This window comes from Martes martes (genome assembly GCF_963455335.1).
Source record: "Martes martes genome assembly, chromosome: 12".
In the NCBI taxonomy this organism is placed as follows: domain Eukaryota; kingdom Metazoa; phylum Chordata; class Mammalia; order Carnivora; family Mustelidae; genus Martes; species Martes martes.
The window spans coordinates 82578425-82600124 of NC_137900.1; the positions used below are offsets into that span (position 1 = coordinate 82578425).

The 21700-nt window shown below is 45.5% G+C and overlaps 1 protein-coding gene across 2 annotated transcripts; it reads left to right on the forward strand.

The window, feature by feature from the left end:
- Positions 1-1106: 1106 nt before the first annotated feature.
- Positions 1107-21093, forward strand: LOC308353226 (protein CutA homolog; the record flags this gene model as incomplete). 2 transcript variants are annotated; one of them, XM_080820073.1, is made up of 6 exons in its annotated part: positions 1107-1547; positions 7505-7653; positions 13778-13837; positions 16054-16099; positions 16395-16444; positions 17833-21093. In XM_080820073.1, the coding sequence occupies 5 exons, from the start codon at positions 7535-7537 to the stop codon at positions 17933-17935; spliced, it is 378 nt and encodes a 125-aa protein (XP_080676199.1). In that variant the 3' UTR covers positions 17936-21093. The 2 variants fall into 2 exon arrangements, with proteins under 2 accessions (XP_080676199.1, XP_080676200.1); XM_080820074.1 differs by lacking the exon at positions 1107-1547 and adding an exon at positions 3341-3409.
- Between the last annotated feature and the right edge of the window lie 607 nt (positions 21094-21700).

The window sequence follows — 21700 nt, forward strand, 5'->3', positions numbered from 1 at the left end:
AAAAAGACAAAAATCCCGAAAGCTTAGAGGAAGCCAAGGACAGGATTTCCCTCATTTTTTGTGCCAACGCTGCCGGTGACAAAATGATAAAACCCTTGCTGCTTTATAAAGACCCCAATCCCACTTGTCTTTTGGAAAAAGATAAAAACCGCCTTCCTGTGTTCTGGCGATCACACCCCAAAGTATCACTAACCACTGCCCTCTTTTTGGATTGGTTTCATAATTGTTTTATCCATCAGGCCCGGACTTACTTAATAGAAAAAAATCTTGAGTTCAGAGTGTTGCTAATTCTGGACAGAGGTCCCAATCACCCAGACTCATTATTCTTTGCTCATCCTAACGTTGATATTGTGTTCCTCCCTCTGGAAGGCACTAGCTATCTTCAGCCCTTAGATCAGGGTATAATTGAAGCATTCAGGAGGTATTACACCAAGCATATGTTTGACCACTTTGCTGACTGTATTGAAAAGAACCCTTGTCTTACTTTAAAAGAAACATGGCAACAGTACAGCATTGCCGATGCGTTGGTAGTGATAAAAGAGGCAATGGATGATATAAAACCGGCCGCTCTTAATAAAGCTTGGTGGAAACTTTGGGATGATGTTGTGAATGATTATGCATGTTTCCCTAGAGCTAACGAAGAAGTTGCGAAAATCATAGAGTCTGCAAAACGGATGGACTTTAAATTCTTTGACATTGAAGAGGGTGAAATTAACGAACTGCTCAAGTTTCAAGCTTTGGCCATAACTGAGAGAGAGTCTGTATCAGTAAATACAGAAGAAGACAAGTCCCCAGAACCAGAGGTTAAGATGAATCTAAGGAAACTGAACGCTGTCTTACGTCAGGCTTCAGACCTCATTGATGCTGCAATTGATATGGATCCATTCCTCGACCGAAGTTTGGCCTTTAAAAAAGACTTCAATAAATTGTTATATACCTATAAAGAGGTGCAAAAGAACCTTCAGAATAAAGCAAAGGAGTTGATGGAAGAAAAAGACACGAACAAAGAGGTAGTGTGGATGAAGACGATGGATACGGAATCGGAGTCTGAAGGGGAGTCTGAATCTGAATCTGAGTCGAAATCCGAATCTGAGTCGAAATCTGAATCTGAGTCGAAATCTGAATCTGAATCCCGTAAAGAGGAGAAGGTGGAGAGAAAGAAAGAGGATAAGAAGTCTCCAGAAGAAGATCCTGGATCCTCAGGCAGTGGCACTGAGACTCTCACTATATCTGAAGAATCTGCCAAAGCCATAAATGCAGAATTGGACTTTTGGAATCTAACCTTGGAACTGAATCTGGAGAGAGTAGACGTGCCTGAACTAAAGGAATAAGAGAATCCAGAGGCAGTTCTTTCCAAATGACAGTTCATCTCTTGCCATTTTTCCCCTGTTGCCCCAACATCTACCTTCATCATGACCATCCTTATCATCACCAGCCACACATCCATATCATTTAGTCATTCAACAAACAGTTATTGAGTATAAGCTGTGTGGGGTCCTGTGCTAAACTTGGGGACATCATCTCAGGAAATCATCTCAGGATCTAAGGTAAATGGTCATTAACAGTGGCTACATTTCTTGTTAATGTGATAGGTATGAAAGATCACAGTCTTGACTTATTTTATTGGACTTTGAATATAAAGTTTTTCTTAGGGCCACAGCTTCATTTTCTCTAACCCAGTTTCCCACAGATACTAAGTTCTTCAGTCACAAATTTTCTGAGTTAACCATGGTAGTCAGTATGAGATTACTTGCTTTTTTGTTTGTTTAAAAGTTTTAGTTTTAAGTAATCTCTGCACCCAACATGGGGCTCAGACTCACAACCCTGAGATCAAGAGTCACATGCTCTGCCACTGAGCCAGGCAGGAGTCCTGAGACTACTTGCTTTTGAAAAGCTGACATGGGCTTACGAGTTCTACAACATTCTTACATGAATTTTCTTTGTTACTCCTCACTGTAGATCTGTGAAGGTGGTATTAGTCCTTCCTTTACTGCCCCACCCCCCGCCAGCGGCTCAGAGCGTTTATGTAATTGTCCTGAGTCTTCACAGCTAACCATGTAAGCGATAAGATCAGGGCTGCAACTGGTTTATTAATGACTTTGTCAGACACTGGTGAGAAGTGTGGGCCTTTAAGAAGTTGGAGTCCCAAGGAATGAGACAGTAAACAGATAATGAACATAAACACAAAGGCTGTGAACCAGCAGCCTGCAAGCCAGATTTGGCTAACAGATGTGTTTTGTTTGGTCTACCCAGCACACAGCAATTTTGAATTGGTTTCCAGCATTTCCACGGCTCCTTAAGGTACAGTTCACATATGATACAGAATCCACCAATGTAAGTGTATAGTGTGTAGAATCTTTTTAACATTTGTGCAACCACTTCGACAATCAAGATACAGAACAGTTTCCTTAACTTAAAAAAGTTTACTTGTGGCCTTGTGTACTCAGTCCTTTCCCCTGCCCCAGAGATATCATTTAGGTATTAAGATATTTCACATTAAAAAGCTGTATTAAAAAATTGCACATCCTGGCATCAGTGGACTCTGCGTTCGTGAAGGGAGCAGTCAGTCAGTCATGAGCTTGCTGCTTTTCTTATCTGTTTGCAACTCCACATCGTTGATGATGTCGAACAAAAGTGTATACCAAGTGCCTTAGGGGAAATAGAGGACTGTGGGATTAACCCTGCAAAAATCTGCACAAAGCAGCTGGCCTAGGAAGATGAATGAGTTCAGAGGGAGAGCAGGTGGGAACAAAGAGTATTTTAAGCCAAGGAGGATGAGATGGGAGATCCTGTGAGGAGGAGGTGCTGTGGGGGATAGGAAGGCAGCTGTGGGTGTGGGTGTGGGTGTGGGTGTGCGCACCCGTTATGTCTTTGTGTGCTTCACTTGTTTTTGTTGGCAGGGTGGGCCCCTAAAAAGTGGAGGAGTTTTGTGTATGTGTATTAGTGTTTGTGTGCCATGGTTTCTGGAAGTTTCGTATAGTTAAAAAACTTAGATCTCTATGTGTATACATGTGGGGATTTTAATCATTTTGTTGTTGTTGTTGTTAGACTGGGATGGGTAAATTAGTTTCTTCATTTTGCAGGCGTTTTAGGTCAGGATATGGTGTCTGGGTTTTTTGTTTCTAGGAAGAGAATTTCCTAGTGAGAATTACTCCCTCTTTCCCTGCCCCCTCCCCTCTTTCCCCCCGGCCAGCCTGCTGGGGCCTGGCTGGGCAGTGGGGCAGGCAGCAGGTGGTGAGGGGATAGGGCAGTGGAGGCCCTCAGTGCCCGCCCATCAGCTTGCAACTCAGCCCGAGGCTGCAGTTTGCTACTGCTGTGCTACTAAATTACCAGCGACGCCATGGACAGGCTGGGCTCCCGGTGCCCTCTGCCAGGCTACCTGCGGCCCTCTGTCCTCATATGCCTCTTGGTGAGTGCCCCATGCTCTGTGAACTCTCACCTCTAAACCTCCAACCTGGGGGTTGAGGGGAGAAGGTGCATTTCTTTTTTCTGCTCCTGGGATTTTGAGCTGGGAGCAGGCAGGTAGGAGGTGGAAGGGGAAATCCTCCAGGAAAATGTTAAGGTTGGAAGTGGCCACAGAGTGCCACCAGTAGTGTGGTGGTGGTGGTTGAGCGGGAGGTGGGAAGAACTGTCGGAGAGGGTCACAAGTCTTGCTGCTCACGTTTTGGGTGATTTCTTCTCTCTGGCCCTTACATTCCTCATCTGAAAAATTGGCACAAATCAGTGGCTCTTAACCTTTTTGGAACTGTAGATTTTCTGGATGTGCGTGTGTGTGTGTGTGTGTGTGTGTGTGTGTGTGTATTATGTGAAAATTCTGGATTTGTTCAAGGAAAAAGGATAGGTAAACACAATGTAGCACTCAAATGCCAGAGTATCACAGGTTCCTTAAAATTAGGTCAATGATAAGGTTAGAACCACGGGGTGGTTTCTGAGGTCTCTTTTGCCTTAACAGAGGTTGTAAAGTCAGTTAACCTCCTAAAGCTATGTACATATTCCAGGACAAAAAGAAAAAAAAAAAAAGGCAGAATGAGATAGGAACCAAAAGGATACATAAAATATTTTAAAAGAATGTAAATTAGAAAAAGTGTTTAGTAAAAGGTAAGTATGAAAGTGTTATAAAGACTTTAAAAATTCTAGTGACTCTTCTTCCGTTATAATGTTTCTGTTGGGCAGTATTGTGATGTGTGTATTTTCCCTCAAGTTTGTGTTCATAGAATGTCACAGAACATGTTACAGAATATATTGTAGTCCACCTTTGGTTCCAAACTGGCCTCTCATGCTTCCCATACACTGTTGCTAGGTCTACAAACATTTCTCAAACCTCCCTGTCAAGGGTGGTCAAGTCCTACGCATGTGAAAATGAATGAGACTGAAGAGCTCATGCGCAGTGGGGGACACATGTGTAAGCAGCTGTCTGTACTTCACTGGGATCAATGGAACAGCAGAAGGATGTGAGCAGCAACCCTGGCCTCTACTTAGTAGATGCCAGGAGCATCTCCTCCCTAGTCATGACAGTCAGAATTGTCTCCAGACATTGTCAGATGTCCCCTGGGGAAGGAAAATTGCTCCAAGTTGAGAACCACTGGAGTATGTGAAGCTGAAATGACCCCACTAAACCCATTCCTAGACATGCTTACGGCACTTCAAAGAACCCGCAGTGGGATGCAGGAGTCTTGGATTCAAGTCTTGGTTCTGTCCCAGAGTTTCTGTATGTTCTGTCTCAGTTACCTTGTTTGTGAAATGAAGGGTTATCTTAGATACCTGGGGGCCCACTTACCTCTTAGCATTTTGACTATGAGTTCATATGAGAATTTCTTTTTTTTTTTTTAAATTTTTTTATTTTAATAAACATATAATGTACTTTTATCCCCAGGGGTACAGGTCTGTGAATCGTCTGGTTTACACATTTCACAGCACTCATCATAGCCCATACCCTCCCCAATGTCCATTTCCCCACCACCCTCTCCCGTCCCCCTTCCCCCCCGCAACCCTCAGTCTGTTTCTTGAGATTGAGTCTTTTATGGTTTGTCTCCCTCCCAATCGCATCTTTTCATTTTTTCTTTTCCTACCTCCCCCCAAACCCCCCCACCTTGCATCTCCACTTCCTCATATCAAAGAGATCATATGATAGTTATATTTCTCCGATTGACTTATTTCGCTAAGCATGATACCCTCTAGTTCCATCCACGTCATCGCAAATGGCAAGATTTCATGTCTTTTGATGGCTGCATATGAGAATTTCAATACATTTTAGGTGAGTTAATAGTTAATCCTGTAAGCTCAGTTTTCCAGTGATGCCTCCTGGCTGAAATGTTCCAGATCTTCCTTAGGAAAGGCTTTTTTGGTTGGGGGACAGGCCACTACCCCTTTTGTCCAGAGTCTTTGCTGGAAGCTACTTTAGAGTCATTGGAGCATTACAGTGTTCCAATATGTTTGGTTCTCTGCTCAAAGCCAATAGTGGGTGACTCAAAAGCCCTACCTACTTCACTATTTAGTCTTTTTTTTTTTTTTTAAGATTTTATTTATTTATTTGGCAGAGAAAGAGAGCACACAGGTAGGCAGAGCGGCAGGCAGAGGGAGAAGGAGAAGCAGGCTCTTGGCTTCCTGCTGAGCAGAGAGCTCGATGTGGGACTCGATCCCAGGACCCTGGGATCGTGACCTGATCCGAAGGCAGACGCCTAACCAGTTGAGCCACCCAGATGTCCCCACTATTTAGTCTTTATTGCCACATCTTGCTGGTGTATTATTAATTCACTAGTTTACAAGTATTTATCGTGAACCTTCTGTGTGCCATGAACTGTGCGGGAGTACAGTGATGAGCAAAGCACGGGGCCTTTCTTTATTGGATCAGTGATTACAAAGTCTTTTTCCTGTCTGGTTTGAACCCATGACAACTCTGAGGTAGGCAGCAGAAGTGTCAGAATGTACATTCTCTAAATAACAATTATAGAAGGGAGAGGAGGTAACTTGTCAAAGGCCACAGGCAGTTAGCAGTACTGGCACTAGGATTTAAATCCTGCTCTCTAGTGCCTTTATTTTTTCTTATAGTCTAACTGAGTTGTCATTTAAAAACACGCATACAATAAAAGCTTCATTGAAAAGCCTGGTTCTTTTGTTCTTGCGTGGTCACTGCTTTAGTTCAAAGGACTGGTATTTTGATTTGGAGGCGGTGGAGGTAGTAGGAGGGAATGAGAAACCCAACCCAGACAGGCCTCTAGTCGAACTGAAGCTCCACACATAAAAACACTATTCTCAGGCCCTGCCAAGAAGTAGGAGCCAGGCCCCAGGCAATAATGTGGATGGAGTGGGAGGACAGAGGCTTATTTGAGTGAGGCCTGAGCCCTGGGCGGGGAGGCAGGAGAAGCGCACTTCTGTTCAGCCTTGCCTGGGTCACCATGGGCCTCCTTGCAAGTTGCCTCTACCCTGTTAGTGGCTCCATGATCTCCCCTAAGCAGAGAGCCCTGGAACAGAAGCCATTCTCCAGTTGTTTCCAGTTCCTCTTATTTTAAATGTTTATCATTAAAATAGTAAGAACAATTGTATCTTGAGTGTCTTCTGTTCTCATATTGTCACTGCCATCTTCTTTGCTCAAGATCTTGAGGTTTGTTTCCTAGATCATTGTAGTGGCCTTATAAGTAGACTACCTTCTGGTCACTCCTCTCTCTAACGTTACTCTGTCCAGCTTGACCATGTTTATTACTCTCTTACCTAAAAACCTCCAAAAGCACCCTATTCCATGAGTACAAACCCTAAACACCTCTGTCAGACCCTTTTCTTTATAAGGCTAGCCAGTCTCATTTCCCTGTGATACCATACCTGCAGATTAGATGTCTCATCTATCCCTAAATACCTCTTGAGTCTATACATATTATCATTTACTAGGAGTACCTCCCTCTCCACTTGTCAACCTACTTACGATTTCAGATCCAACTTAGATGGTACCTTCTCTTTGAATCTTCTTCCTCAGGTATAGCCTTCTTCTAGGTCCCACCACCTCTCAGTTACAGCAGCACAGGTCACATTACTTTGAATTAGGCTACCTTTTCCACTGGACTCCCCACAGTGCCTGCCCAGACACAAATGACTGGAGGTGAAATTGACTCTGTAAAAAATCAGTAGATCATTCATAAATAATCCCCATAGGATAATAGCAGTTAAGTGGATTCTGGTTGGCATTACCTCCGGTTGCAGTTTTATACAATAAGAATGGATTTCTGCTCATCTAGATGACAATTCCTAATCACGGCTTCACCAATTACAAACTATGTGATCTTGATTTCTGAGCCTCCATTTTCTTATCACCTGCAAAATGCAGAGGAAAATATTTAGGCACAGAAACTTTGTTTAAACACTAAAGCTTGATATTGATACCAGGAATTATTTTGTGAATGGGGGATAGGGATGAAAAAATGACCCTTAGCCTTGGTTCCAGTTTGCTTGAGCTGGCGGATCATGACTTGGCCATGCCACTGCTGACCTGTGCTTTTCTTTCCCTACTGTGTAGATCCTGACAACTGCTTTCCTGTCATACCCCATGCTCAGGACCCTTAGCCTACGGCTCCGTTCAGCTGTCACTGGCAGCTATGTCTCCGGCACTTACTCCATCGTCTTTGTCAACTGTCCCAATGAGCAAATTGCCAGAGATATCGCCAGGTATGGTGAAGGGGCTCAGGTGCTGCCCTGGGAGGCTGGGGGAGCTATCAGGATGCTCCACTGTGTCCACAACACAGCTCTTCACTTGGGCTCATAAGAAGAGCATGGCTGGGGGCGCCTGGGTGGCTCAGTCGGTTAAGCGTCTGCCTTTGGCTCGGGTCATGATTCCAGGGTCCTGGGATCGAGCCCTGCATGGGGCTCCCTGCTCTGTGGGAAGCCTGCTTCTCCCTCTCCCAGTCCCCCTGCTTGTGTTCCCTCTCTCACTGTGTCTCTCTCTGTTAAATAAATAAATCCAACCTTAAAAAAAAAAAAAAAAGCATGGCTAAATGATCCCCCATCAGATCCTGCTGCTGGGCTGGAAAATGTTGAGTGTGCATGAGAGCATATAAGAGATATGAGGCCCAGAGAGCTAAGCGGCTTGCCCAAGGTGTTAAGGTCAGAGGACGGGAGAGCTCTACAGGCTGAGAATTTCAGTCCTCGAATTCTTGGCCCAGCTCTGTCTCTTCTCGGCGATACTCTCTTAGCTTGCTCCCGGAGGCGCTCACCGTGCAAGTGAAGTGGAGGAGGCTCTTCCATGTATTTGGCAAATTTCTTTCTTTCGTTTTTTTATTTTTGTTTTGTTTTTGTTTTTCTAAAGGTTTATTTATTTATTTTAGAGAAAGAAAGAGAGTATGCGAGCAGGGAGAGGCACAGAGGGAGAGTGAAAGAACCTCAGGCAGACTTCCCCCCTGAGCATGGAGCCCAGTGGTAGGGCTTGATCCCACATCCCCAAGATCATGACCTGAGCTGAAATCAAGAGTTGGATGATCAACTGGCCGAGCCACCCAGGTGCCCCAGTGTTTGGCGAATTTCTCAAAGCAGCTACGGTGCGGTGCAGAGAGCACTGGCCTTACAACGAGACCAGAGTTTGACTTTTGGCTGTGCCACTTCTGTAACTGTGCAACCTCAGGCCACACTTTCTTTCTCAAAGTGTTAGTTTTCTGAGTTACAATATAGGATAATGCCACTTAGCTCACAGGAGCACTGTAAGGGTGAAATGATATGAAATATGTATATTTTTTACCCCAGTAGATTGGACGTAGCAGATGCTCAGTAAGTGTTTGTTGTATCTGAATGTCCCCCCTCACTCCTTTTTATAGATGTGACTTTCAAGAGGGTTAGTGTGTCTGGAGGGTGATGGACTTGGCTTCCTCTTTAACTCAGCCATCTTGAAATTTGATGATAGACTAAGTTATGGTGTTTTAAAATGTTGAATCTGGTCTTTGGGGACATACAGCTTCCAAATTCTTGGTCACAGATTAACCTTGCAATTTATTCCATTTTTCTCCCCCCAACCAGAATGTCTGTTTTTCCATCATTAATATTACATTTGGAGACTAGCACTTGTCTGAAAGAACCCATGGTTATTCCAGAAATATGACCATAATATTTAGCAGGTAGGAATTGAAATCCCTTTGATGTTTCTGGTATAACTAAGATATGTGCTAAACTGTTTGCATCAGCCACTCCGGGTCTGATGTCCAACATCAGATGACATCTGTGAGTTGGGGTATTGGGAGGAAAAGGACTCTAGTGACTGGATCCTAACTAGTCAAAAGGCCAGTTCAGTAAACGGATTCGTGTTTCCCTGGGGAGAGGTCTTTATTGCCTTCTTGCATCCAAGGTTCTGATGATAAGTCAGGTGTTTGTCAAGGTCTCATTCTTGGTAGGTAATGCTTTTGGTCTCTGATAGGCTTTAGGAGTTTCTATCTTAGTGTTCAGCTATTCCTTTGGTAAATATTCTCTATATTTTCTGTGTCCTTTTCTGTGTCCTTCTGTGTCTATTTAACTGGAGCTCCTAGTTAGGTAGATGCTGAATTTGTTCTCTGGGACTGAACTTTTGTATTTTTCTGTTTCTTTATTCTGCATGCTGGGAGAACTTTGGAGTAGGCTTTCCTTTGTTTGTCAGCTGTTTTGCTATTCAGCCCTCCTATTGTTTTTTTGTTTGTTTAAACAATTATAATTTTTTTTTTTTTTTAAAGATTTTATTTATTTATTTGACAGAGAGAGATCACAAGTAGGCAGAGAGGCAGGCAGAGAGAGTGAGAGGGAAGCAGGCTCCCTGCCGAGCAGAGAGCCCGATGCGGGACTCGATCCCAGGACCCTGAGATCATGACCTGAGCCGAAGGCAGCGGCTTAAACCACTGAGCCACCCAGGCGCCCCAAAACAATTATAATTTTTTAAAAGATTTTATTTATTTATTTGACAGACAGAGATCACAAGTAGGCAGAGAGGCAGGCAGAGAGAGGGGAGGAAGCAGGCTCCCTGCTGAGCAGAGAGCCCAATGCGGGGCTCGATCCCAGGACCCTGGGATCATGACCTGAGCCAAAGGCAGAGGCTTTCACCCACTGAGCCACCCAGGCACCCAACCACAATTATAATTTTTTAAAATAGTTTTTTAATAGATTTCCTTTTCAAGATTTCTCACTGCTTTTTAATAACCAACTGCTCTTATTTCATAATTGATCATATTTTATGGAGGTAATAACCTTGCCTTATCTCTCTGTGGATATTAATTATACTTAATGTATTTTAAATTTTTTTCCAGCTTTATCGACCCATTATTGACCTCTAACATTGTATAAATTTAAGGTGTACCACATGATACTTTATATAAATATATATTGCTAAGTGATTACCACAGAAAGGTTAGTTACCACACCAGTGACCTCACATAGTTACCTTTGTGTGCATGTGGTGAAAACTTTGAAGATTTGCTCTCAGCAACTTTCAAGTATACATAATTATACTTATTTTAAAATTTTGGCTTCAAATGTTCTCTTAACTGATTCTTTTTTGTAAATTCTTCTGTTTGTTCAGTTTTTGTCTCTCTTGGTTATTGATCTTCCTCCGTTCCTTGTGACTAATTGGGACTTCTCTCATCTTCTCAGTCGTGCTTGTTTGGAGGTGCAGAAGGGCTGCCAGGAATTGGCATCAGGCAGCACCGTTTTCAGTGTGAGTCCGGGCCGGGGGGCCCTCGCCACTGCTCTGCTGGCACACTTAGCAATCCTGCCTGGTGACAGACACTCCATTACTGGCGCCTGGGCTCTGGGAGATTTCAGGGGTCCACCTGCTCCTGCCATGGCATCCCAGCTACTCACTTGGATGGTTGCCTCCATGTTCCTCCCTGCTCTGGTTTCCGTCGCCTCCAGACGGGGACTGTTGCTCTCATCTTCTGTGGCAGTTCCCCTACATGCTCCCCCTCATGTCTCAGGGTGGCCTTTTCCTTCGGGGCTTCCTCGCCGTCGCTGGTACATAAGGCGTTCTTACTGTGTGCTGGCAGGGCTGAGCAGTGAGCATTTCCTGTTGTTTCTAAGGTTTGCTGTCAAAGTGAGGCTGCGGCATCGGTTTGGTCCACGCACTTAGCCTGCAGGTCTGAAGTGGAGCCTTTAGGGATGTGGCTATGGAGCTCTCACTCAACGTGTTTTGTTTAGTGTTTTTTCTTGGTGGTTTCAATAGAAAAGAGGCAGACAGGTTTAGTTGCCAAGATTTCTAGAAGGGTAAATGGTACATGATGGGGAGGGCCCCACGAACAGGAGCAGGCAGGAACCCCAGCTTAGCCACAGAACCAGACCGAGGCCGGGTTCCCCAGCTCTGGGCCAGCGGTCTGTCTTCTGTAGTGTTCTTTTGAGTTTATTCTGCTGCCTCTCAGTTCTGGGTCAGTTCGGTTCTGGTTCCTGGTTCATTGAAAGACACATTCTTAGCTAGAAAAAATAACTAGGAACATTTCTTTTTTTTTTTTTTTTTTTTTTTAAGATTTATTTACTTGACAGACAGAGATCACAAGTAGGCAGAGAGAGATAGAGAGAGGAAGAAGCAGACTCCCCGGTAAGCAGAGAGCCCGATGTGGGGCTCGATCCCAGGACCCTGGGATCATGACCTGAGCCTAAGGCAGAGGCTCCACTGAGCCACCCAGGCGCCCCAACTAGGAACATTTCTTACTGGAGCCAGGGCGAAAATTCTGAGTGTTGAATCAGAAGACCTGGATTGTAGGGTCCTCTCCGCTGCCAACTCCACGTATGACCTTAGGCAAGTCTTCCTTCTCTGGGCTTCCATCTCCTGTGTTTAGGGGGAAGTGGATTAGGTCAGGGGTACAGGTCCCTAAATAAGCAAAGTGGGCTGCAGTGTCATGAGGGCGGGTGATGGTGGAAAGCAGCCCTGACTCTCCCTGTGTATTGGGAGGAAAGAGAGCAGTGGGAACTGTGTGGACCTGAGAAGTGGATGTCACGCCTCAAGGGAGTAGCCACTGCTCAGCTCTAGCTAAATGTGACCTTGTCGGACTGTAGTTCTAATGTTACAAGACTTACTTTCTGGTGAGAAGATAGATAATCTGTATTTTTTTTAGTGTAAAGTATCCTAATAGTAAACATTAGTAACAAAGTCAAGATTTTTTTAAAACGTTGTAAGAGCCAAACCGTGTCTGTGGTCTGTGATTCACTAGTGTGTGGCAGTTTCTGTGCAGTCCTGGCAGTTTCTCGAGGCCCTAACAGTTCCATGTGTCTCTGTCGTCTGTTCTCCTCAGATGAACATGAGGGCTCCAGCTCCCATCTGGAATTCACTGTGTGTCTTATCTGTCAGCTGATGTGCTCTTCTGCTCTCATGCTCTCTGGTTTTATTTTTGTTTTTGTTTTGGGTTTTTTTTGGCCATAGGGTCTTTTTGAATAACACAGTCCTCCATATTTCTACAGTCTTTTATCTATGGACAGGCTGCTGTGACCAGTCACTGAGGAGTTACATTCTGGGCCTTGGAGACAGTGGGATTATCATTTTTTTTTAAAAGGTTTAACTCACTCCCTGTGTTTCCTTGCCATCTTCAGGAGCAATAAAATGTAATTTCTCAGTGGACAATTGAGTGAGTAAGACTTGCCACAGTTGCTTAAACAGATTTGTGCCATGTGCCTCTCCTTACAGTCAGGGGTTTATTTAGCTCTGGAACTTTCTAAGGGAATGCCACTTTAATGTGGAGCCTTAAATAGAGCACTGTTGAGCCTGGAACTCTTGGAAGAGAAAGTAGGTCAGTTCTCTTGGCAGTAGCTGAGGGTAGGAGGGATTGGTGAGCAGGGCTCCAAAGAGATTTATCTGGCAGGGTCCAAGCACTTCAGAGCAGAGAGACTGGTTCCCCCTTGGTGGCCTAAGACCTGAGAAAGGGTTGTCAGGGCCTGCCTGATTCTGAGGGCTTCCGGCTTTGATGCTTGGGAATGCTTCTTTGCATCGATGATTTGGTGGTGCTCCTGTTTCTCTGACACCTGCACTGATCCGGGCACATCTGATTGTGTTCCCTGGGGCTCCGCACAGGAATCAGAACTTCAGACCAGGAGCTCCAGTCTGTGGTCTGTCCAGAAAATCTTAGAGGTCTGCAAAGTGATGACTGTGCTCTTTGGGCTCTGGTAGAAACCTTTACATTAAAAAAAGTGAAGAGAGCCTGTATTTTCCAAACACAAGGTATGTTTGTTGTGGTTGTTGTTGTTTGCTCTTACTTGGAGTTATAGCTGTTCTGTGTGGTCACGTGAGTATCTGCAGATCAGAAGCAGTGAGGGTCAGCCCGACACATACCCGAGAGGTAAAAGCAGAAGATGGTGATAGAATAAAATGACCGTGGAAGGGTTGGAAACCACTGACTGAACCGATCCTGTTGTACTACAGCAGGAAGGTCAGCTTGAGTGAGGGGGACATGTGTGTCTTGGATGAGTGCTCAAATACTTATTCTTGGAATGAAAGAAAGAACGTGGTTAAACTCACACCGCCATCCACTGCAGGGTGAGGAATGGAATCCAGGTCTTGTGTCCAGTGTTAACCAGCTTCCCTTCCCCGAACAGCCTGGGCCTCTCCTTCAGACTGCTTTGCCATAGCTGCTTCCTTCTTTTTCTCCCCACCCAGGGAAGGATTTATAAACTGTGCTTTCTTTAGAAGTTCTGTGCAGGTTGGTTATGGAGTGTGTTGGTTTGAGGGGGGAGAGGCACTCTAAATGGTTCTCTACTTAGACTCTGGTTTCCTGAGTCATTCCCCTAACTCCTGTCCCTTGTCCCTGTTCTTAAGATGTTGGGTACTCAGCCTGCTGACGGTGACTGTGTCTGTTTGCTTTAGGGCTAGTCTGGATAAGAAGCTGGCTGCCTCTGTGAACATCCTGCCCAAGGCATCCTCACTGTGAGTTTTGCTATGGCCTGTGGGGGTGCTAGGTCAGGTCCTGGCTGGTGGAAAGAGCACTCAGCTCCTGGGAAATTGTCAAAGAACAACTCAAAGATATTTGTTTAATGTTAGTTTGTATTCAGAGGAAGTCACCTAGTGGATTTCTGTCACCTAACAAAAGCAAAAATAGGCTGTGTATGGAGAAGGGAGGGGAAAGACCTATAGTTCAGGAACAGTGAACCTTGTTTGCACATTCTTTGTTTAAATTAGTTAACTTGGTGTTAGGAAAGAAGTCCGACTGGGCATTCCATCCCTGAGTAATCCTATTAGGGATATCAAAGAAAATAATTCCCACTGCATTTGAATTCTCTGGAAAAGTCTGAAGGGTCGGCTTACGTGACAAGCTGTTTCTGTGTTGTCTGCCTTTCATTTCTTTAACACCCTCACCTGAGTTAATTCTGGTCTGTTCCATTCCCTCATCAAAATATGTTCCCAGTACTAGCTGTGCAGGATTTGTCTTGTGCCTGGATCTCTCCCATCAGCCTGTTTCTCATCTCCTTCCTCCCCTTGTTGTTGGGGTTGGGGGCGGTGAGGAGAGAGAAATAATATCTACTCTGAAGGTCAAAACAGAAAAGTGCTCTATAATGGAAGTTCCCTCCACGCCCCTCCCCCAACAATGTCATCGCCTCAGGGACTCACATCATCTAGAGCTGTAATTCCCAAATTTGGCTGTGTTTTAGGTTCTTGAGCTCCATTCTAGATCTGCTGTATCCGTCTCTCCGAGGGTGGGTCTTAGGTCACTGAATTTTTAGAAAATTGTGTAGGTGATTCACATGAAGCCAGTCTGGGAACCAGTGCTTGGGAACTAGAACAGAATTTCAGCCTCACCTTCCCTTTGTATGTCCATCCTTTTTATAATTGACCCCTTCACCATAGCACCCGTGGCCTAGGTCATCTTAGCCTCGCCCTGAGTCAGTGTAGATATTTTCACGCCAAATTTCTTTCCCTTCCATTGATATGTTTTTGTACTCTTTTCTGAACATCATTACTGACTTTGTTTTTTAACTTTTGGACCTGTTTCTGTATGTTATAAGGCTCATTTGTCCCCTGAAGCCTCCTGTGCTTTTTTAATTATCCATTTGTGGGCATTCCACTTTGAGAGTAAATAATAAAAGTAGCATTAGTCCAAAGGATGGGAGGGGCCTAGAAGCCAGAAGTATAGGATGAGCATAGAAAGAGTTGAAGGGGCGCCTGGATGGCACAGTCGGTTAAGTGTCCGACTCTTGGCTTCAGTTCAGGTCGTGATCTCCGGGTTGTGAGATCGAGCCCTGTGTCGGGTTCCATGCTTAGCATGGAGTGTGCTTGAGACTCTCTCTTATTCAGATAAATAAATAAAAATAAAACTCAAAGGGCTGGAGAAGCCTGGTTCGGAGGAGAGATAACATAGGAGTTTCTGCAGGGCTGCCCTGAGGTGGCTCTTCATGTGGAAGTTGGGGAAAACAACTGGGTGGCAGATGTTGGCATGCCATAAAGAAAACCATCTCTCATGCGAAAGCCTGTAAGGTAGAGCGGTGGATTTCTTCAAGAGATGGTGAGCCTCTTACCCCCAGGAACGTTTAGGTGGCTGCTGGGAGCATGCATTAGAATGGTGGGGACTAGATGATCTTGGGGGACTTGGCCAATTCCAGACATTTTAATGTGGGTTTGGGAAGATTTTAAAGTTTCCACCTTGGCAGCACCTGGGTGGCTCAGTTGTTAAGTGGCTCAGGTCATAATCCCAGGGTCCTGGGATCAAGGCCCACAGTGGGCTCCCTGCTTGGCAGGAAGCCTGCTTCTCCCTCTCCCACTCCCCCTGCTCGTGTTTCCCCTCTCTCTGTGTCTCTCTCTGTCAAATAAATAAATCTTTAAAAATAAAAAAGTTTCGGGACGCCTGGGTGGCTCAGTTGGTTGAGCGGCTGCCTTCAGCTCAGGTCATGATCCCGGCGTCCTGGGATCGAGTCCCACATCGGGCTCCTTGCTCCGCAGGGAGCCTGCTTCTCCCTCTGCCACTCTGTCTGCCTGTGCTCACTCTCTCTCTCTCTCTGGCAAATAAATAAATAAAATCTTTAAAAAAAAAAAAATAAAAAAAAAATAAAAAAGTTTCCACCTTGGTAAGTCACCTGATTGGGCCAGATTTGGCATCCTACTGGGCTCATCTTGTGAGCATCGTAATTTGGTTTTGTTCTCTTCTCCAGGTACTTTTGGAATGGAGAAATCGAAGAAGCCACTGAGATCCTGTTGGTGAGTGAGGGTGGGGGGTTGGGGCCTTAGTAGGGGAAGAGTGAGACCAAGGCCTTTTCCCAGGTTAATTTCCAATTAACCTTTTCCCAGGTTTAATTTCCAATTAAAATTGAGCAAAGATCAACCGATTGAGGTTCTTGCCCCACATCAGATACCCTAGGCCAATTTGTGAATGCACCCGTGCTTGGTCACCTGGAGGAGTGTTTTTTCCTGAGTGGCCGGATGACTCAGTAGCTGCACGACTGGGGCTAAGGTCCTCCCTAAAGCAGGGATTTTTTTTTTTTGTCTTTTACAGCTAATAAAGACGAAGACTTCCAAGGTCCACATGCTGTCCAGCTATATCAGGTAATTCTGGCATCTCTTCTCAGCCAGGGATATACCGGGGACTAAGTGAAGGAGCTTGAGAAGCAGGAGACCTAGAGCCTAGTCACCCACCTCCCACATGACCCTGGGCATGTCCTGTCACTCAGATTCTCCATCTGTAAAATGAGAGGCTAGAATGAATTAGTTGAGACTGGTTCTCAAAATTTTGGTCTCAGGATCCTGGTACATGTTTAAAAATTATCAAGGACCCAGAGGAGCTTTGTTTACATGAATTATGTTAAAGTTTATTGTATTAGAAATTTAAATTGAGAAATTAAAAAAATTTTTTTAGTTCCTTTAAAATAATAGCAGTAGGGGCACCTGGGTGGGTCAGTCAGTTAGGCACCCAGCTCTTGATTTTGACTCAGGTCATGATCTCAGGATCCTGGGATTGAGCCCCACATCAGGCTCTGTGCTGGGCATGGAGGCTGCTTGAGATTCTCTCTCTCCCTCTCCCTCTGCCTCTCATCCCCCCAAAAATAAAACACATACGCTGATAATGTGTCCCTAAAATAAGAAAACGCATTATCCCCAGTCACTGGACAGGATTACCCCAACTCCCAAAAGTTTACATGTGCGTGTGTCATGATTTACTAAGTAAGCTGCCTCATGAGAACTTGACAATGTCTCTTTCACTGTAAAGGAGGCAGGGGATTATCACCCCCATTTTTCAGATGAGGGACTGAGGCCCAAAGCTTTATATATCTTCGGTCTGGGAAGTGAAGAGAACTTGCATTGTGTGCTGAGGGCCAGATGAAAGAAATGGAGAGAAAGAGATCCCTGTGGGTTTGGATGGTCAAGGAAGATCCCTTGGAGAAGGTCAGTGGTTGAGTTGGGCCTTGAGCGATAGATAGGCTTTTAAGTGATCAACAGAACTTTCTAGGTGGAGAAGAGAATCCAGAGGTGTAGGGGAGGGAGGGTTGTTTGGGGAAGGTGCAGTGATGAGTGTGGGATAGTAATGAAGGCAATAAGTGACATTTAATGAGGGCATGCAGGGCTGGTCAGTATACGGGTGAGTGCGTCCTATGTGTGCCTCATCGCGCTCAACCCTCGGCAGTCTAGTCACGGAGGGACTTTATATCTCCTCTTTTGTAGGGCCCTTGGAGAAATTAAGGGATCTGTCCATAGTTCCAAAGCTATGAGGGGCAGACTTAGAATTTGAACCCATGACCGTAAGACTCTAAAGCCATCTGACCCAACTCCTCACTTGTTGACAGGTGGGAAACAGGCTCAAGAGCAGCTGGCCACGGTGCCAGGCAGGTGGCTGTGGCAGATCGCAGAGCACCTCCGGTGAGGCTCTCCAGTTGGGTCTACTTGCAGAGGCTGATCCCAATCCTCATCACTCACAGGCCTCTACTTTCTTTCCAAAGGTTGGTGCATCCTTTTGAAATCCCAGAAGTCTTCAGTCTTCCCATGGACCAAGGAGACGTCCACTATTTCAAGTGGCTGGAGGAGGGCATGGAGGAGGACTGAGGGCGGCGGGGCTTTTGGGTCTCCTGACGGCTGCCTCGAGCCTGCAGCAGCTGCACTCTGGGGAAGAGGGGGCCGCTCTCTGCTTCCTAGCGCTTCTGGATTCTGTGTTTTTGTCAGCGTGGAAGAACTAAGGGACTTGAGGCTGAAGGTCTGAGCCCCTGAAGCTGCAAGAAGAGGCTGGGTTGGTTGGGACAAGCAAGAACCCAGTGGAATTTGTCTCAAGTGCTTCAGGCTTAAAGGTGGCCGGCGGGTGGGAAGGCCAGGACAGTTATGTGGGGAGGCCAAGGGGAGGTGGCGGTGAGGGTGAGGTTTGCCATCTGCTCCTTCAGTCACTGGGCCTACCCTGAGTGTCCAGGATGCATTGACTCTCCTGCTTCTCAGGAGGAATGGGCCTGGTGACCTGTTCACCTGAAGTGTGTAGGATGAATGTCGCCTTCTAGGGGAACTGGCAAGCCCTTTAGCCAAAAGGATGAATTGCTAATGGTAGAAATTCAGGGACGAGCAGGATTATTTCTTGCAACTAAAGATGCTCTTTGTTATTCCTGAGTCACGAGGGGCTTCATGAGTGTGGGTAGGACTGGGGAATATTAGGTGTTAGACACAGCCCCATGGCTTAGAAGCAGATCTAGACTCCCCCATAGCCTGAATGTGACAGGTATCCGAAGGTTCTGGTACCTTGCTTTTTGGAGACATAGGTTCTGAGCCCACGGTACTAACCTTGTCACATGAGCATTGAAACTGAGCATCCTAAAGTGGAAAGCCCCCTGGGGACCTACCAGACCAGTGTTTTCCAGACTTGTTCCCTTGGGCCTTAGGGGTTGGCGGAAGGTACCCTGGGTGCTTCCTGGTTGAGGGCAAGGGTATGAGGCTCCCCACCCGTACCTCAACCTCCTCACCCATACCTCAACTACCTTTCATCATTTTTATATATTAAGCTCCCTTGTAAGATTTTTGTTTTTTGTTTTTGTTTAAATTTTCTTGGTTAAAAGCTAGTAAACCAGTGGTCTAAACCAGTCTCCCATTTTATAGATTACCAAAGGAAATGGAACTGCACTGAGGTCCAGCAAGGGGGTGGCGTGTTGTGTTAAGGATGGTAAGATCAAGCCTGCTCACCCCGTGTCTGGTACTTCTCTGCCTGCTCCCTGGGTCTCAGGTGGAAGAGGGCAGAGAAGGCAGGGCCCGTTGGGGTGAGAAGAAGCACTTGAGCTAGGCCTCCTCCATGAATCTGTCAACAGGGTAACCTCGCTCTGGGGAGACGCAGGGGCAGTTTGGATGGGAGTGCACAGACCTCTGTGGAATCCTGGGTCTTCGCAGAGGGAAGGGTATTTATTGCCAGGCTGTAGTTCTGACACGTGCTGTGCTTCTTAAACCTAAGTTCCTCCAAATATAAAATGGAGGCCCTCCCAGGGCCCTTCTGTGAAGCCCTTATAGGGACTTAAGGCTGATGCGATTCCAAAGGTCCAGAGGATCCTTCTTTGATAGCCAGTGGGGATTTTGGAGCGGCCTCAGGAGAAGGCAGGGAATGATGATGGTGATGTCCATTTTTACAACAGATGTTTCTGATACACGGGAAAATCTTAAACCCTAGTGAAAACGCTTTGGGGGCCACAGAGGGGTTGCCTCTGTTGCTTTCCGGTTAGAGCCCAGATTCTTGGTGTGGCCTTTAAGGCCCATCATAGCCTTGCCTCACCTCACTTTTTCCATCTTCACCTTCCACTTCTCCTTGCCCACGCTGGCAAGGAGATGGCTCCAATATGCTGTGTGAAGTTATTCCTGTGTTCAGGCCTCCCCTCGACCTGTAGTGCCCTCCTGCATGAATGCCTGGGAAATCTGGCTGCTCCTTGTGAGGCCGGCTCCCCCGCTTGGAAGGAAGCTCTCCGGCCTCGGTGTCCGTTATCCTTGTGTATCATAGTCAGCCTCCTGTTTCTAGATCGTGAGCTGCTCGAGGTCAAGGGCATGTCTCAATCTGTTTGATCTCTTGCACAGGATTTGGCTAGTATTTCCCAAATTGATGTTTCAAGGATTTGAATAAAGCTTTCTCTATAGCCCACAGTTACTAATTTATGGAATTGGCAAAACCCAGCATTTTTTCTTTGAACTTCCTTAAAGTGGGACTAATTCCAAAGGAGATTTTTCTATTTCTGGCCTTCACTGTGCACAGAAAATTGCTTCTTGGTGAACTTCCTCTGCCTCAGTGTCACAGCTGGCTACAGGAAATGGGAGAGGAGAGGACAAATGTCAGCTCTCTGCCTGGTGCTCTCCTAGGTTCTCCGCATTATTTTATCCTTCTAATTCAGTGTTCTCAGCTGGTAGCTGACTTCTGAGATCAGAGAGCATGACACTTAAAATACTTGGCCGAGCTAGACTGTGAACCCACGTGTCCAATTCTTGATCTGACACTCTTACTGTCTCCTTCAGAGAGGTTGGACATATCCCTTTATAGGCCAAACAACTAGAGAGCCTACTGTAGCCAACTCTAAACGAAGGGTTATTGGGTCCAAAAACATCCGTGCAGTTAAGTTGATCTGGCACTTAAAAATATATGGTATTGTTTCCTTCTCCCCACAGATCTGGAGGCTGGTGACAGGATCTAATTCTGTAGATGAGGGAACAGATCTAGGAGAGTTCAGTGATTTTTCCCATCTACGTGACTCCCAGCTTACTTACCCTAGACCACACTGTCCCCCCCAGAGTGCTGCTGTGGGGCTGGGCTCGGACCTAGACTAGCAGCTTCATACAGGAACGCCTTCCCAGCATTTCTCAGGAAAGGTCTGTTTTGAATCCAGACTCTCCAGAAAAATCACTTGAGAAAATGAGAAAAAAATATTAAAATTATCTGTGAATACTAAAGCTTAAAAGCATACAGATGGTAACTGGCTTGAAGAAATCATCAGATTAAAAAAAAGAGCAGGAAACACCAGCATGCAGAGTTGAGGGTGAAAGGAACCAGGATGGGAGCGCGCAGGGGAGAAATGATTACCACGGAGTCAGTCTTGGATTGTTGCTGTGTCCCAGGTGTGTCTGTCTAGCTCTGCTGCAAATTGTGAGTTATTTTTGCAGATAAGTTTATGCACATAGTATACTTTAAACAAATTCTGTGAGCTTTGTTTGAAGACACTAACTTTGGAAGCAAAATAAACTTTCATTGAGCAATTTTGACACATGATTTCGTGTATTCTTAACCTTGCTAGGATATTTGAATATTCTTCGAATACTATCTGATAACGTTCCCTAGCATTTTCCAGTTTAAATATCCCCTACAGGCTACAGTTCTTTGTAAATACTACTGAGCTTAAAACTCCTGTTTGTTAAAATTTTTTGAGATATGTATAATGGAGAAAATATGAAAAATGTTTCAAGTATTTTTTTTTTGCAGTTCTAACATTTTTTTTTAAGATTTTATTTATTTATTTGACAGAGATCACAAGTAGGCAGAGAGGCAGGCAGAGAGAGAGGGAGAAGCAGGCTCCCCGCTGAGCAGAGAGCCCGATGTGGGGCTCGATCCCAGTACCCTGGGATCATGACCTGAGCCGAAGGCAGAGACTTTAACCCACTGAGCCACCCAGGTGCCCCTGTTTCAAGTATTTTAAGAATAACTTGTGATTTAGGGAATTTCTGAGAATTCCAATTTCTTGCTCCTAAGCTCCGAAGGTAAATATTTGTTGTAAATCTGGATCAGTAATCTTGACCACAAAGAACCAGGCACTCTTCACCCCGGGAAGGACCACTGATCTGAGGAGGTCTGTATGGCTGTTCACTTTGGAA